The sequence below is a fragment of the Venturia canescens genome, chromosome 1 (assembly GCF_019457755.1).
Source record: "Venturia canescens isolate UGA chromosome 1, ASM1945775v1, whole genome shotgun sequence".
NCBI lineage: Eukaryota > Metazoa > Arthropoda > Insecta > Hymenoptera > Ichneumonidae > Venturia > Venturia canescens.
Window position 1 is genome coordinate 27555200 of NC_057421.1, and position 16203 is coordinate 27571402.

Below are 16203 nucleotides of genomic sequence, written 5' to 3' on the forward strand. Positions count from 1 at the left end.
AATTTCATAAAATGCATAAAATTTTTTTTTCGGTTCCAAATCATGTCCTGACCATAAATCATGGTAAATTGTTGAATTCCACGGTGACATCCCCAAAAAATTCAAGTTTCAGAGCAAAATAGATCTCAAACTACTTTCTCACTATCTATTCGCTTTTTTGACTTATTTTTAAAAACCACAATAGTAATCAAACTACGAATAAGGAAAAAAGGTTTTTTATTCATTTTTTACAAAAATTGCACTCATAGCTGACATTTTCATCTTCAACACTTGTACACAAGGCGTGTGCCCATTTTTTGCATGTTACACGGTAAATCCAATCTTCGGAGGACAACGAATGTAACTCTTCGCAAAAAATGCAACAAACGTCTTCAAAAGACGAGGACTTGGCTGTCTTGGTGAGCTTTTTTTTCTGTCTGCTAAACTGTTACATTTCGAAAAATGTCGATTTTTCTATTTTTATGCCTCGTAGAGTCTGTGTCCGTTTTGCCCCGGTGATTTTTTTTTAAGAAATTCCGGAAACTAGGACTATGAATCAATGGTGGGACTCCGATCTAGTACGAACACCAAATATACCCGAACACGATGGACCCAAAGTCGATTTTTTGCATTCCTCAAAAACATGACAGAAATGGGATATAAGATTTGACTTATTTTTTTTCATTTACATCCAAGAAATGGAGCCTGAGTGGTCCCATTTCTTTTCCCATATAATCGAGTTGACATTCTATTCGGGAACAGTCGCTTAGAACGGCTGTATTTCGAAAAATGTCGGTTTTTCGATTTTTATGCCTCTACGGGGCCGTGTCCATTTTGCCCCGAAATTTTTTTTTTACGAAATTTAGGAAACAAGGACTGGGCATCAATTTTGGGACTCAAAAATAGTTGAAAGACCATCAATGAAACTTGCTTAAATTCTTAAGTGTCTATTTTGCCCCATATTACCCTAATTATCATTTAGGATACTTCAGGATATTCAATTATTTACCCATGAGGAGTCGTTGTAACTAAGATAGAATTGAGATTACCGACTGCTGAAAAAGCAGCGTTCTTGAACCTACCATCGGCTCGTACACACGATCTCGAAAGGTAATGTCGTTTGATAAATTTTTAAGTAACTTATCAGATCCATTGCCCATCTTTTGTAACGTAATTTTTTACTATTTTCAGCTTCACGAAGAAAGTCACATTACAGACTTACAGAATTTATACTTTTGGAAAAAATAGAAAAGGAATCTTTATACGTTAAAACGATTTTCGTGAAAAATATGATACCGACCATTAGTACGATAGAAAACCAAGTTGCTGGTTGCCACTTCACTTCCCTTTATTATATGCTTCGGAAACGTACGTTCTCTTTTCTCTTTTTCCTGCCATTACGAGTAATTGATCTATAAAAAGGAAAATGACGCCGCATTACCCACAAACGACTTGGAAAGTGACAACGAATCGAGGAGTCAAATGTAGACATAAAGTTTAAATTCATGAAAATAACATATTTTTACAGATTCGGATCTGAATTATTCCTTGTTTCAAGAATTTAACAGCTATTGAAACCTTCAGTGCAAGATAGCTACCAGCAATGGGTATTGAAGTTTGTGCTATACGAATACATTATTCCTAGGCATGTAGTAAATATCGAGCGTCATTGTCCTTTTGTTAAAGCTTTATCGTCTCTTCTTTTCGGAATTCCGAAACGATCCGTTTGCCAGAGAGAGATTTTAGAGCTGTGAGCTCTGACAGTTCCGGCAATCAAATGATGGATCCATTCCTTCGAATCGTTGGAATTTATGTGAGCTCCATAAATACTATCAACGATGTGATGATTTCTTTATGTGTACGTGTGACAGAGTTGGGCTGAATATCGGAGAGTGAAAGTTGAATCGATCAGCAATTTTATAGGTTATCAGGTGATGCGCGATTGACAAACATTGGCAAAGCATTCTAGAACTAATTTTATATTTTTCGTGATACATCGTAGAACGAGATACTTCAAAATAATTATTCTTAAGTAACGTAGTTAATTAATAAAAAAAATAAAATTAGTAGATTTACATAGTTTTGCAAAAAGCTTTACAATTGTGGCATCTCTAAAATAACTATGACTTCCATAATCAGATTTTCGCACGTCTCGAAGTTCCGTCAACATGATTACTCCGTCTCTTCGTTGCTGTCTATCATTTTCTTTAGCATTTCCAGCCCTTCACCGTTGGCTGTTCTATAGCCAGGCGCACTAGTTTTCATCCTTTCAACCCATTCTTCAACGTTCTTGTACGGCGATACGTCGAATCCGAAGGCCTGGAGAAATTGCATTCGCAAAATTATTAAAAAGTCATTGAATTTTTTGAAACGATTGATGTGTAAATGTATTTTTACAGCCCATTTACTGTTGGAGATTTATCATCTATTATAGTTACGCTTAATTCAATGTGTGCAACAACAAAGTTTATTTCACGAACTCCACGATTGATTGCCCTATCGATCCAATCTTAATGATCATTTTATCAATAATTTGGAGTATCAATCAATTAACGTGTAAGTTTTTTTGCGATTTACTAATCAAAAAATACTGAAGAATACTTTCCAACGAATCTATCGCAGAGACTACAATAAAACTTTTGTACGAGAAGGTTTTATAACGTATGGCTATAATTTGAATCGACCGTTCCTAATCGATACCGTTTAGCTCTTACGTCAGTAGTTTCATAAACTGACACTTTTCAAACTTGTGATTTCTTAAAGTAGATCATGCCCATAGGATTGCATGTTATGGGTGTCCAAATTGGGTCGATATTTACTTCCTAATTCAAGATGTTATCACTTTAAATTAATGTCAGAGTTATTTATGCAAAATTGTAAATAAATTTTTTCAACTTATTTTTTGGCGAATGAAATTACAAGCCATCAATCGAACGGAGATCAATCACTCACAGAACCCAAAATTTCATTCGTCCTTGGTTAAAATACTTTAGTTTTTTATGTAAAAAATCGTTTTAGAGAGCGCAAAGGGAACACACAAAGAGAAATGAATCAAGAAAAAGGTGTTAATAAAAAGACAGAAAACTGTGACAGGAATGACCCAAACCAAGGAAAAACAAAATACCGAAATGAGTAAATGTGAGGTTACGAGTGCGCTCGTTTTACCAATTTCGTTCAATTTTTAACATAACATATTTTTGTTACTAGTAAGACAATCGAATTTTTTTCCTGACCTTCACTGTATACTTCACTGCTACTGTGTACTTTTTCATGAGCTTCGTAAGAAGCGTTCATTCGTTTTACGGAAAAGTAAATGATTTTTTTACGCACAGTTCCTATACCCCTGTATATTTTTTTTTTATATTTAAACACGTTTATCTAAATAACTAATAAGACAAACTCTTTAAAATTGATATGCGTGTCAGTCGACTAGCCATTTAAACTCTGAGTAAATATTAAGACCTTAAGAAAATCGTTTCGTGCATGAACCACCTTAAACAGGGAGCCTTTATGGATAAAATGTTGGTCAGGTATGGAATATTGAAAAACCAATAGAAGACGAAATATAAAGAGTATCTGAAGTTTTTTTTTAAATGTAGAAAATATTACTTGAGCCGTAGTGACCGAGACTATCATTGAAAAATCGGCTATTGTCATATTCCGTCCAGTGACGTATTCCTGATTGTCCAAATATGTGTCCAGTATCTCAAAAGCAGCTTCCATTTTTTCATAAATTGTCGAGGCATCTTTGAGTTCCAATCCAAAGAATCCTGAGAACTTGAGAGAGTGAAATTTGGTTATTATAAGATAGACGAAACGTCGGGATATTTTCGGAAACTCGAATTGAAATTTTGTACGTACATAATACGTTGCAATATTCTTGTACAATGTGCCAATGTCAAAGAAGAGGCGTTGATTAACAAGAGCCCGCGCCGCGGGACTCGCCGGATACAGACGTTCGTTGTTACCGTACTGATCTACCAAATACCCCATAATGGCTCGACTGCAAAATGAATTCATTACCCGTTCCACTTTCTACTGTTACAATCGCAGGCATAATACAATAGTCATTATTATAACTCATGAGAATAAGAAAGAAACTAGCGCGTGATAATTATTATTGGATAGGAAAGTAATAACAGACCTCTCATTCAAACGATAATCACCGTCGACTAAAAACGGAATAGTTTTTTGTGGGTTTAACTGTAAAATGGAGCGAAGCGTTGTATTTTCATGGGCGGAAAACATTTAGCTCGGAGAATAATTAAATAAAGAGCAGCTCTGCTTATGAGCGAAAATTTGATTACGTACCTGTTCGTACTCGGGAGTGTGATTTTCACCTGCCATCACGCTTATAGACTTGTAGTTAAGAGTTAAACCGATTGCTTCGGCGGTTAACATAACTGCGCGACAAGGTGGACTTGCTGGATAATAGTACAAGTCTAACGACATCGTTAGGTAAATTAAGAAAATACGTAGATATCGAAGAAAGAAGCGACGAAGGAGGTAACGCGCGGAGATACCTGGTTCGATGTACACTGAAGTTCAACTATGACAAAGCCATGGCCGCAGGCTAGTCGATACACCAATGCATATATGTTTCTAGAACAAACCTTCAGCCGTTTAACCAGCGAGGGGAGGATTTCCTCAGGGAAAAAATGTACAGACAAGGCGTTTCGCATCGACTTGTACTTCCACCAATCTGCATGACGCGGCGGAAACGTTATTGATTCTACGCCCAACTGTAAACGGTTTCATAATTGGAGTAAGCTAGGAAGAGCTATTGACAGACATTTCCCGTTAGCGTTGACGAATCGTTTCGTCGATGTTAACAATTTTCCGATTCCAGAGCATTACTTCCGCCGTTAGTAAGGAAAGATAATTGTGAGGTAATAGCACTGGATGAGAGGAATTCTCGAGGTGTAGCCATTCAGCTAACAATTTCGCTTGGAAATTTTCAAAACTGGTGTTATAAAAAAATAAATGAGTAATGCTCGAGGCCCGAGTGAGCGATTGGCAAGCTCGTTCTTATCTTCAAACGCCCGCGTTTTTACGCAATAAACATGCATTTGGGACACTCGGTAGTTGGTCACAAAGCCGATTTACATCGCGGAATCCGGAAGTTCGTGAGAGAAAAGTTTGTTTTCACTCTTTGCCGTAATAAGCCGTCCATTTGGTGGGTGAAATAACGTTCCACACGAGTAATCTCCCGTGCGATAAGCTCGATAATTACCGTATCTCGCCGCTTTGCTTTCTTCAGTCGACCACAAAATATCGCCCACAGCAGCAAACTCGTTCGCCTCGCTCGTTCCTCTTGATAACGTCCTGTGATCCTAATATTGCTATACAGGAAGCACAGGAGAGCCACCGACGAGCCAACCTCGTATCAAAGTTCCATGCGTTAGCCCAAAGCGGATGGTCAACGCCGAATCCTAGCTGCTGCCTTGTGTACCAATCTTTCTTATATACAAACATACTCGACCAACGCAACCGAAAATCTCCAACCCGAAGCTCAGGAACGCTTATGCATTGCAATTTGCAACCACTCTCTCTTTGCGCAAGAAGAAAGAGTCACGGAAACTTCCGGATTTTAAAGAGAAAGCCATTCGGTGTCTTTCCGGTCTACCGACTTTTATGCAACTTTATTAAATTTCTTTTTTATTTATTCTCACTTTACGATGGAAAATCACAACGCTCCTTGGCACGGATTACAAAATTACAAACTCTTTACTTCTTAGATAACATGGTAATCAATGCCTTAAATGCTTGAAGACCCGCCCCGTTAATTTCCTCATACTTGACGGTTTCAGCCTTGATCTTGGATGCCCACTTCGTAACATTTTCATATTGACTGAAGTCGTATTCCATTAGCTGTACAGACATGACACAGGGAATGATAAATTAGTAGCAAAGTCATCTGATACCACTAAATGATGAAGACAAAGCTTCATATTTACCTCAAAGTTAGATACGGTCGTGATAAGAGCAAAGTCAGCGATAGTTAATTGATTTCCAGCAGCGTAATCCTTTCCTTCAAGAAACTTGTCAAAGAACCCAAACACTTGGCTGATTTTATCATACTTGGCCTGATCTTTCGGTGCTCCGGAAAAAATCATTGGATACTAGAACAGAAAAAAAACAAAGGTCATTCGTGGTTTCTGGAGACACTTATAGTAGCAGCACACAAGCACACAAGAACCTACGTAATATTCGCTGAAGGCTAAGTAGAGCGTTCCCATGTCAAAATACAATCTTTGGTTAACAACTGCTCGTTGTTTCGGGTCCTTGGGATAGAGAGAATCGTTTTTTCCATACTGCTCAACCAGATAGCCCATAATCGCTGGACTGTGAAGGACATTTGAGCAGTCATTCTCTCAGTTTTATTGTGAGTGGAAACTAATGAGTGTTCAGAATAATTTCGGTTAACAAACTTCTCGTAGGCCTGTGGCAGCAACGATTTTGAGGAGCTTTTTATTTCATTAAAATAAACACTAAATTCAGAAAAATGAAAGTAATCAAAACAGTAAAACCGAATGTAAACGAAGTCATTTTAATGGATGTAATAGTCTGATAAATGTATTATTGTAATAAAAAAGCTTCCTTAAAATATAAGTAGAAGCTTGATTATCCAAACAAAAGTAATGGACTCATTTTAATCGGTATACTATTTAGTCTTTAAATTTCAAAAATTATAAACACGAGGCTAAATGCATGTATACACGTGTGCCTACGTATATAATTGAATTCAAGTTTCCTTCAATTTGCCTCTGATACAGGGTGATGGTGAGAACTCATTTTGAGTTGAAGGAGCAAGAACAACAAGAAAAACGTAAAATAGCAAAATTTGAGAAACTGGTGTGTATCGTTAACTTGGGTACATTTTGAAAAACCTTGCACGCCAAGTTTTTGTTTAAAAGCTTGAATTTTTTTCTAAATTTTAAAAAGAAAAAAATTAAACAAACATCACTAGTTACTTAGCTTGATTGAATTGATATGATTTTATATTTTTGTAAACAAACAGAATAAATAAATAATTAGAGGAAGTAATATAATAAATATTTTTATCAACAAGGTTGCAACTTTTTAATACTTGGCGTAACTTTCCCACTTTCAAAAAGTTTTTGCTGGAAATATTATTTACGAGACTACGTAGATTGAAATAGTTTTTTATGATGCGTAAACTCACCTTTCCCATAAGTGAAATCCATTATCGTCAATGGTGGGGATAGTGTGCTGTGGATTGAGCTGAAATCCAATGAAAAACGCCATTCATATTTCTCATTCTTGCAATTATGGACAAAAGAACAGTTAAATCTGACAATAGAAAAATAAAAACCTTGAGAAATTCGGGCTTAAGATGTTCGCCGTGCATGAGATCAACGTGCTTCAAATTGAGATCGACACCCAGGGCGGCGGCTGCCAGTCGAACTGCCCGGCATGGCTTGCTCCCCGGAACGTGGTACAGGTCAATTGGCATTTTGATTCTGAAATTCATATATCATCACTATGAACAATCTACCTCTCTCGAAATTAAATTATTATCTCTGTTTAATGATCAATGGAATTTTTAATTATTCGCGATGTATCGCGAAACGGAGGCATAAATTAATTAGTGAGAAATTCATAAATCAGTTATTTTTATTACTTATGTTACAATGGTACTCCGGCTGAATGCGAATGTTGAACAGCACGTTAATTAAATAAATCTACAAATGACCTCTTTCCGTTTGAGGATTACATTATTCATGAATTATACGGATGTAACGGTTGTCTGAGAATAAATTTTCCATACAGAATCGAATTTATATTTAATTACATTTTTCATCAAATATGTGTTAATTGATTGCCTTTTATCAGTAATATAAATATGAAACAACAAAATGAATGTCAGATCCGTTCTCGAAATGAATAATAAACAACTGTAAACTCATAAGTGAATATTTTACGCAGAGCTTCATTTGACATTCGCGATGTCTCTCTCAAAATTCATGAATTGAAAGGCTCCCAATAATTTTTAATAAATCCTCAATAAAAATGCTTCGAGGACTCAAACCTTCAACAGTTTATTGCTGGCTGCAACAACACCACAAAATTCTTAATGATGGAGTAACTTTAGATGCGTATTGCTTGGAGTATAGTCGATCGACTACTGAACCTCTCTCGCTTAACGGAGACCCAAGTCCTTTCTTAATGGAACATCAGTGCTGACGTGGCAACCTACACCAATGTAACCAGCTTATTCATATATCACAGCTACAATTAAAACAAGAGGAATAACGTTTTTTCCGTCACTACGATGACTAACGGGAAGACGGTTTAGCAGCGATCACCAGCAACAAAAGGCGTATTACAACGAAAGTAATACATCATTATTCAAAGACTAATAAAATTTATTCAACTCTCATACACGTGCTAGAACGAATGAGTCCTCACGCGTTTACATTTTAAAAGTGTTCGTGTAAAAGTCTTTTCATGAATTCACGGACTATTTTATGCTGATAATTAAGGTAATCGGGTAAAGACTGTGACCACTTTATAGAACTTCAGAATTTCTCAAATACATTATACTTCATTGATACTGAGCATAATTGAGCGTAACCTCACTGATACTAAGTTGTTGCACGCTGCTTTCGAGGTCATTCTCCCAACGTCTGCATTCTTTAGACGTAACCTACATTGTACGTTCTTACCGATTTAACGTATCGCTCAAGATAAGCGAGGTTTTAATAGGCAAACATCGAAATTCTTCAAGCTACTGTGGAAATTTTCATACACAGGAGCTACCTACATTTCCGAAAGGCAAATTATGAAAAGAGAAAAATAAAAAACTAAAAATAATTTTACCAAATGCGCAACCTGAACAAAATAGCGCGAACCTCCAGAACGCGTCGATCCGGAGGATTCGCAGATGGTGGGTTTTCCCTGAGGCCATAACAATTTCGAAAATATCTCGTTATGTTTGAGATAAACGTATTAGATGTGAGAACACGAATCGTCTTGGCGATACATGTGTCAGTGTGAGTCAGTGGGTTTTTTTCATTCGAAAATAAAATGAAATCTAGCCTCGTAATGTGAGGTATTAAGAATAGAACCAATGGCCGGTGGACGTCGGACCATGGCATCCGAATTCCTGCTTCGAGATTTCAAGAGCTCGATCAATTTCATAAGCACCCTCGCGTCCCGGAAGTTATCAGCTTGTGGCAAGATTTCATTATCATTCTGAAAGATGCAGATGTGCCAGTAGTTCATTAATGAAGTCAGCCGTTCTAAGGAGTGGAAAAATACATCGATATTCGTTAGGAATGTTCTTCTATTCCTGACTGTCCGAGACAAACGACCACATAGTTCACCAGCTAAAGTGAAAGGAGCTCGAGCGTGAGCGATCCGCCAGAGCCTTGAAAAGTAGCATATTTGTCGTGAAACCAGACGGGAAAGACAGTGTGCTGTTCCACGCAGCTTCCATCAATAATGTAGCTATTCGAGAGCCGCGGCAGCTGCCTCTTACTGGTTCATTTTTCCATGGATCCCTCTTCACACTCTATCATTTTATTTCCCTTTTCTCGAATATATGGAGCACGAGTAATTTAACTTGTTGAAATATCATTGTTGCAGCGTGCCAAAGTGCGATGTGTGAAGTTCGCAATGTTTGGTGTACCAATGTCATGATATTTGATGTCACTTTTTTTGCTCATCGAGTTTCTACCGACCTTCTTTGAAAATACTTTTACCCTAAAACCTTTCAATATTATCGAATGATTTTAGAAAATTAATAACATTCGTGCACAGCATTTCATTTTTGATCCTGTTGCACAACGAGAACAATGAATTTGTCATCTTGCGATTCATTCGTCATCGTCCTTTATTATTATTGTCTCTGTGCTTTGCTCGTCCTTAATTAACTCCACGCACCGCTCGATCCCACAGTGCGCTGCGAGAGGAAACATTTATAATACGATGTGTCTCTTTTATTTTTTTGAAAATGAAATGATATTGGAAATATGATACCGTGGAAGAGGAACAGCGCTATTTCGTTCTCGCTCTCCTCTCCTATTTCATGTCCTCTTTTCTTTCCTTATATGATTTTATTGCAGCTCCCTAGATTTCCCAGACTCGGTGAATTTTAGTTATTCTAATTTATCCCGCTAGCGCAATTGCAACGCTTGCTGTTAGTCCGTATTTTTTGCTCCATTAAGCCTCAGCCGGATGACATCTGTTTTATTATCATCGAAAAGCCTTCTGAAGTGTTTGGAGTTTCGTCATCGAGAAAGCTACTCAGCATTGCTCGTGACATCGACTGGAGCGCGTCAGTACTAACTCTTTCATATAGGACGAGAAAGGAATAATTGGAGAAACCTCACAGAGTTGGATTCTTTCTCCTTTCGGTCCTTGAGAAACCGCCGGGTTACTACTATCCAAGTCTTAATGGAATCGCCAGAGAGGAACTGCAGTCACTCCTTGTTCGTACAGTCTACAGAAACTGAGCGAGTGGAAGCTGCTTTAAGAAAGGCCAACCACTTCCCAACGCGATCCTTCTTTTCGTTTCTCTCCTTATCTTCCTCGCTATCATTAATTAGCAAACCATTTCTTTAAAGGGAGTGTAAGCAAGGAGGAATGTGAAATTCATTGGAGAAGAAGCTTCTGAGCAGTCCAATAATAATCAATGGATAGTGAACTGATAAAAATAAAACGATCAAGTTCATAATAGTCTTGTAATAAGGTTTCGTTGGTGTCACTTCAAGCATTAAATTTTGTGTCGAGTTCACGCTGCATTGAAAAATATGTATTTTTAATTTTGACGAGATTCTGATGAAAATCCAATAACATGAAAAGACACAGACTTGCTCGGTATAGAAGTGAACATTTTCAATTAACAATTCAAATAAGTGCGCGAATAAAAAATGTAATTAACGTCTTCTGGTATTCTGACGTGCGATATGAAACCATGGATGCTCCGTTGGTGGTTTTTTTCCCCATAAATATGTACAGAGAAGATTTACCATTTTTTGAATGCTCTCTTTTTCTCGTCGCATGTTCTTTCATCGCGTGGCCTGACCTTAATCTCTCCTTTGAGTACTGTGAAGCAATGGAGGTTCGAAAACAAGCTTCTTTTAACGAGGGTCTTACTCATAAAAAGCACGATTCTTCATCGTTTCGTTTAATATTCCAGTGGATCTTGAACATCTCAATAGATTCTTTGACAAATATTCTCAACATTTTAAGGAAGCACTAAAGCATTGCTCTATCATGATTAGAGAATCTTTTTTATATTATTACCGGGCTTGAAGAAGGTCGAGGGTCAGGCCAAATGTAATACGTGAGGCATGTCGGGTGGTACGTGCATTGAGCTTAAAATACTAATGGTTATACGAGGGTGAAGGAAAAGCTTGATGCCGGAGAGAAGCGATTCACGTCCTTCGAGTGTTCACAGCCAGCCGCGGTAAAGGCTTCTCTTTTTTGGTCCACTGGGATCACTGAACACGAACAAAAATGAGAAGAAGCCGAACTGTCTGCGGTAGCAGAGTAACGGCGCGTCTCAGGCAGCCGCCAGCCACCCTTGTCGCCTGTGGCTCCTTCTTCCTTCGTTCAACGTCACTGTGAAATACGGTTCAGTGTCACCGAAGATCCTTCAGCGTGACCCCGTTCCCATCAAGAAATGATTTTCGTATCACTTTCTTGGAAGGCTTAGCCCTCTGATGGTTTTAACATGGGTGTCAATAGAATAATCGCTATAATGAAAATTCGTCGAGGATTAACGTCAAGGTATCTGTGCTATCTGTCGATAGACATTAGAATGCTTATTTATTCAATTTACACTTTATCAAGTCTACACGATAAAATTTAAATGTTTAAATGCCTCAGAGTAAACCTTGGGATCATTCCATTTTCAACGCGTTACGCCTAAGAAGTTTCAATATTTGCACGATAAAATTCACCAATCTGTGAAGACGCATCGATAAATTCTTCGTAGCCATATTTGGACGTCTCCTCTTTACAACGTTCGTACCAACCTGCGACATTGTCGTAGCGAGCAACGTCAAAGCCGAAAATCTGAAAAACGTGTTTTAAAAGTGATTGTTTTTCCATTTTAGCCTTTCAGAAGCTTTATCGAATGTTTTTTTCATCCTCTAATCCCTGTGGCTCGAGTATGAGATTCCAGACTGCAGAAGCTTATACAAATTTACTAAGTAAACGATCAAGCTCGGCTAGATGGAGCATAACATGCTTGTTATCGTTAATTCTACCAAACTGCGCGACACAAGAACGTTGTTTTCAACAAGTAATCTAGTAACGAGGTAAAGCTAGTTAAAGTAATTGATGGTAGTTGAACCTTCGCGAGAACGTACCTCGGCCATGCTGACACTAACGAGAATGCTGAAGTCGGCAATAGTCAAGTTTTCGCCAGCAACGTGATCGTTATTTTCGAGAAAAACATTTAGTATCTCGAAGGATTTTTCAACCGCTTGGACGTCTTTCTCGTCCACTGTACTTGCCATCTTGAAAGCCACTGGAAACTTCAAATTTCACGTCTCAAAAAATATATAGACATTCGATCATTTGTAATATCGTCGACTTCTCGATGACTACATGGCAGAACATGCACACGACGTTAAAACGAAAGACTTTTTTTATGAAAACAAACTAATTCTCTAGTTAGTAGAATCGTTCATCTACGTCAAGGAAATGTGCCTCATAAACTTACCCAGCATTTGAAAATGTTGCCATACAATTTTTCGGTATCGAAAAAAAGTCTTTGATCCACAATCCCTTTTGTTTGCGGATTCTTGGGATACAAGGAGTCGTTCTTGGCATATTTGTTCACGAGGTAACCCATTATTGCTCGGCTGTGTCATTCAAATAATATCATGACTGTTTGAGACACTATGTAAATGGTGACAACGATTTTAGAGGAAGCATTACGAACCTTTCGGAAAGAACGAACCCATTGTCATCCAATGCTGGTATGGTTTTCTGAGGGTTTATCTACGATAATAATGGGCAAGATATGAGCATAGTATGGAACAAGAGTACGGAGGACGTCAAAAGGTATTTTTATTGGAACTTCGTCCAACGCAAGTTCACTTCCAGTGGATAATTTTTCAAAAAAGAAATCGGACTCCTTTAACTGGATTGAAGCTAAAAATTGAGTGGAATTCTATGATCATTTGCCTTCAATTTGACTCGCAATTTGGCAAAACTTTACCTTGCGGTATTCGGGCTGCATATGTTCACCATTGAAAATGTCAATCGGTTTGAGATTGAGATGGACCCCGAGAGCTTTCGCGAGCATCATGACCATCCGAGCAGGTGGACTTATCGGCACGTAATAAAGGTCAACCGTCATTTCTCAGAGTGTCTGTAACGCTTAAACGATTAGTTCAAAGATACTCGAGAGAAAACGAATTTCTTGTCCGTACCCTGGCTATTGGACTGTGCCAAGTCAGTCTGTTCCAAACGAGGGTCCGACACCAACGTGAGCTGTATCGGATAAACGAAACAGTCGTGGAGAACTGATGAAATACTGCGTCGCTCGTCACTGATCCGTGGCAAGGTTATCCATCAATGTACAGCAAGGGAGTATCGAACTCGCAAACACTCGGGATCGACAGTAAATTATAAAGATGTCGACAACGAATAAGCAAGGAGAGCTGGGCAAGTTCAATTCTGTACAAAGCTTGAAAAACGTTGATAACGCGGAACACTGATATGGACAGTTTTAAGTGGATGAACAACGTTCGAGGCCTGCGTATAGACAGCGAAATGATATGTTCGCGTTCCTCAATCGTACGTAACCATGGCAATGGTGCCAAACAATGAGTTCGAGTCAAAGCAGCGCAACGTGCGCCGATCCTCTTCACTTCGAATATAGTCAGGTAAAAAGTACATACCAAATTGTTGCTAAATCTTTTTAGAGGGCGGGGGTAAGAGACGAAGTTCCTACAATACATTGAGTGACGTCAGCAATGTCACCTTATAGATACCGCATCGTAACAACTGTTCATTCAGATGAACAATGCGAAAATTTTCAAGTGTGTGAATGATAATATTAATTATGATTCTGAAATACGTTTATTTTAATCATTTGAGATTGATAGAACATTGATTCTCGGTAATTGAAAATTGCGTTGAAATAAAGACAAAGTAGTTATATGTAGAAATTTATATGTAGGAAATTTTATTGTATATTCGTTTCTTTTGTTAATGATTCTTTCGTTCAATTAAACTACCTATATTTATTCAGTGATTATCTTCCCCTTCAGTCTTTGGAATCTCGTTTTATCAAGGGAAAGAATGGGAAATATTCACGTTTATTTTGAAGAACATTTTTTCGGTATGGGAATTCTTTACATTGATGATTCTATTATAGATGCCGTTTCATTCTACGTTTGCATTCGTCATTGAAAAAGGTATGCTTTATATCCCACGAATACAACTCCATTAAAAATGCTTTTATTGTTCATCCTTCCTCATGAATGGAAAAAAATATTCCGAAAAAAGAATACACGTTCGGGCAGGGTTATAATCATAATTGATTGACGTCCTCGTGCTGACCCAATCGAATACAAAAACGAATGTAATTAAACAGCCAATTGAGCGCACTTAAAAAGTTTATGTTATGAATTTTTATACATTACATTACGGCTTAATATCTGTTGCATTTCATTGCATTCATGTAGGACGAAACGTTGAATTTAGTAGCAAATATTCACATGGTGATGTCTCATGAATCGTGTACTGGAATAAATGAATGTTATACTCGAAAAACTGCTTTTACCCAACGTTAATGTGTTAATTTATAAAACATGAATATTTTTAAGGTACAAAAGATTTCGTCCTTCCACGAACACTGGCACTGTAAATCTCTCATTGTAATGAGGGCACCAAGCAATTGTCTTTGCATTACTAAAGCGTCTATGAATAGACGAAGAGACATTATTTTTGACGTAGGGAAAAGCAGAAGAGAGAATCGAGTGTGAACGACATTTTTCCCACGTTGGTTTATCCGTATAACCGAACCCATTAAAAATAGTACAAAAATACGGCTTTCAGTTCTGGTGGAATTAAATACGCTTAGCACGTCCGCGTGCATAGCGTTATAATTAAATACGGTAGCTAATTACACGCTCAATGTCTCGCATACGTTCACGCAAGCGCTTCGGACGATCGACCTCGCCCGGGGGTAGAAAAATCTCAGGAGGGTGATGTATATGCGTTATATTCACAAACGCCCATGAAAGCGGCCGGCGGAGCGGGAGTTTAGAGAAATCCCAGCATGTTCGCTCTCCTTCGTGTATTCACGAAAGGTCACGAATCATCGAGTGTCCGGGTCGTCTTATCATTAAATTCAGATGGACTGACGCTCGTGTCACGCTCATGCTTCACTTCCGGTGTGAGCAGAGGATTAAAATTTGCGACACAAAACTTCGCTACTCGTTTTCCGTCATGAGTAGCGAGTTCATTTTTCCAAGCTGGTTGAAAATCATATTTCACCGTTATTATATATATACTGGGTCCTCATCGCTTGCCTCGTGCCAACACACTTTCGTATTGCAGATGGGGACGATGTCACACGAATTTTAAGCAAATAGCTTGTTTCTATTGAGATTTGAAAAGCGCGACGTTTTCTCTGATATTGGTCGAGAGCACGGGGCAGAACTATTGCGTATGGAACTCGATACGTCAGCCATCCGCAATTGCCACGCTTTTTCAAGGATCTTTCGTGACACATGCTGGAAAATGTACAGTATTTCACGAGAGGCCGTGGAATGTACACGAGTTTGTATGCCTTCGTATATTGTTCAACTGCGATCGATATTTGAAAGCTGACTTTTCATTGATGGGCGCTCCGAAAACGCAACATCTGCGACTGCATTTGGTGTATGGAGTTGTTTATTTTTCTTTTGTTTGTGGAAAACGCACGCACCACTGGCACCTCATTTCATACGTTTTTCTCTTCATCACCAACTTCGAGTTTTTTACAAAATTGTAACCATCTGCAATGAAAGAATAGCAATCGCGCACACTCCATCATTTTCTTTCCTCACCTTTATCCATGGCACCAAGTGAATGTGAAATAAAAATCGTGTGTATGCCACAACGCTGAAGTTTGCAACGTCGGAGTCCAACGAAACGAACGGAAAAAATATTTGTAATTCATAATTTTTTTTTTTTTATTTTACGAATCATTGATGTTGATTGAAGAATTACGAGTTGGGCAGGAAACAA

The 16203-nt window shown here is 38.1% G+C and overlaps 1 protein-coding gene across 1 annotated transcript; it reads right to left on the reverse strand.

Annotated features, from left to right (window-relative positions):
• Positions 1–1942: 1942 nt before the first annotated feature.
• On the reverse strand, positions 1943–13741 carry LOC122419316 (uncharacterized). Its single transcript, XM_043433754.1, has 17 exons — positions 13395–13741; positions 13181–13333; positions 12902–12960; positions 12680–12821; positions 12324–12491; positions 11881–12027; positions 11596–11669; positions 7316–7463; positions 7166–7224; positions 6183–6324; positions 5937–6101; positions 5710–5850; positions 4291–4521; positions 4124–4182; positions 3841–3982; positions 3589–3756; positions 1943–2298 (listed from the first exon to the last, which is right to left on the reverse strand). The coding sequence occupies exons 2-17, from the start codon at positions 13319–13321 to the stop codon at positions 2152–2154; spliced, it is 2133 nt and encodes a 710-aa protein (XP_043289689.1). The 5' UTR covers positions 13322–13333; positions 13395–13741; the 3' UTR covers positions 1943–2151.
• Between the last annotated feature and the right edge of the window lie 2462 nt (positions 13742–16203).

Coding starts and splice junctions, on each gene's coding strand:
- LOC122419316 (XM_043433754.1), bottom strand. CDS start 13,321: ATGACGGTTGACCTTTATTACGTGCCGATAAGTCCACCTGCTCGGATG. Junction 6,102..6,182: donor TAGCCTTCAGCGAATATTAC/GTAGGTTCTTGT, acceptor TTTCTGTTCTAG/TATCCAATGATTTTTTCCGG. Junction 3,757..3,840: donor AGAATATTGCAACGTATTAT/GTACGTACAAAA, acceptor CACTCTCTCAAG/TTCTCAGGATTCTTTGGATT.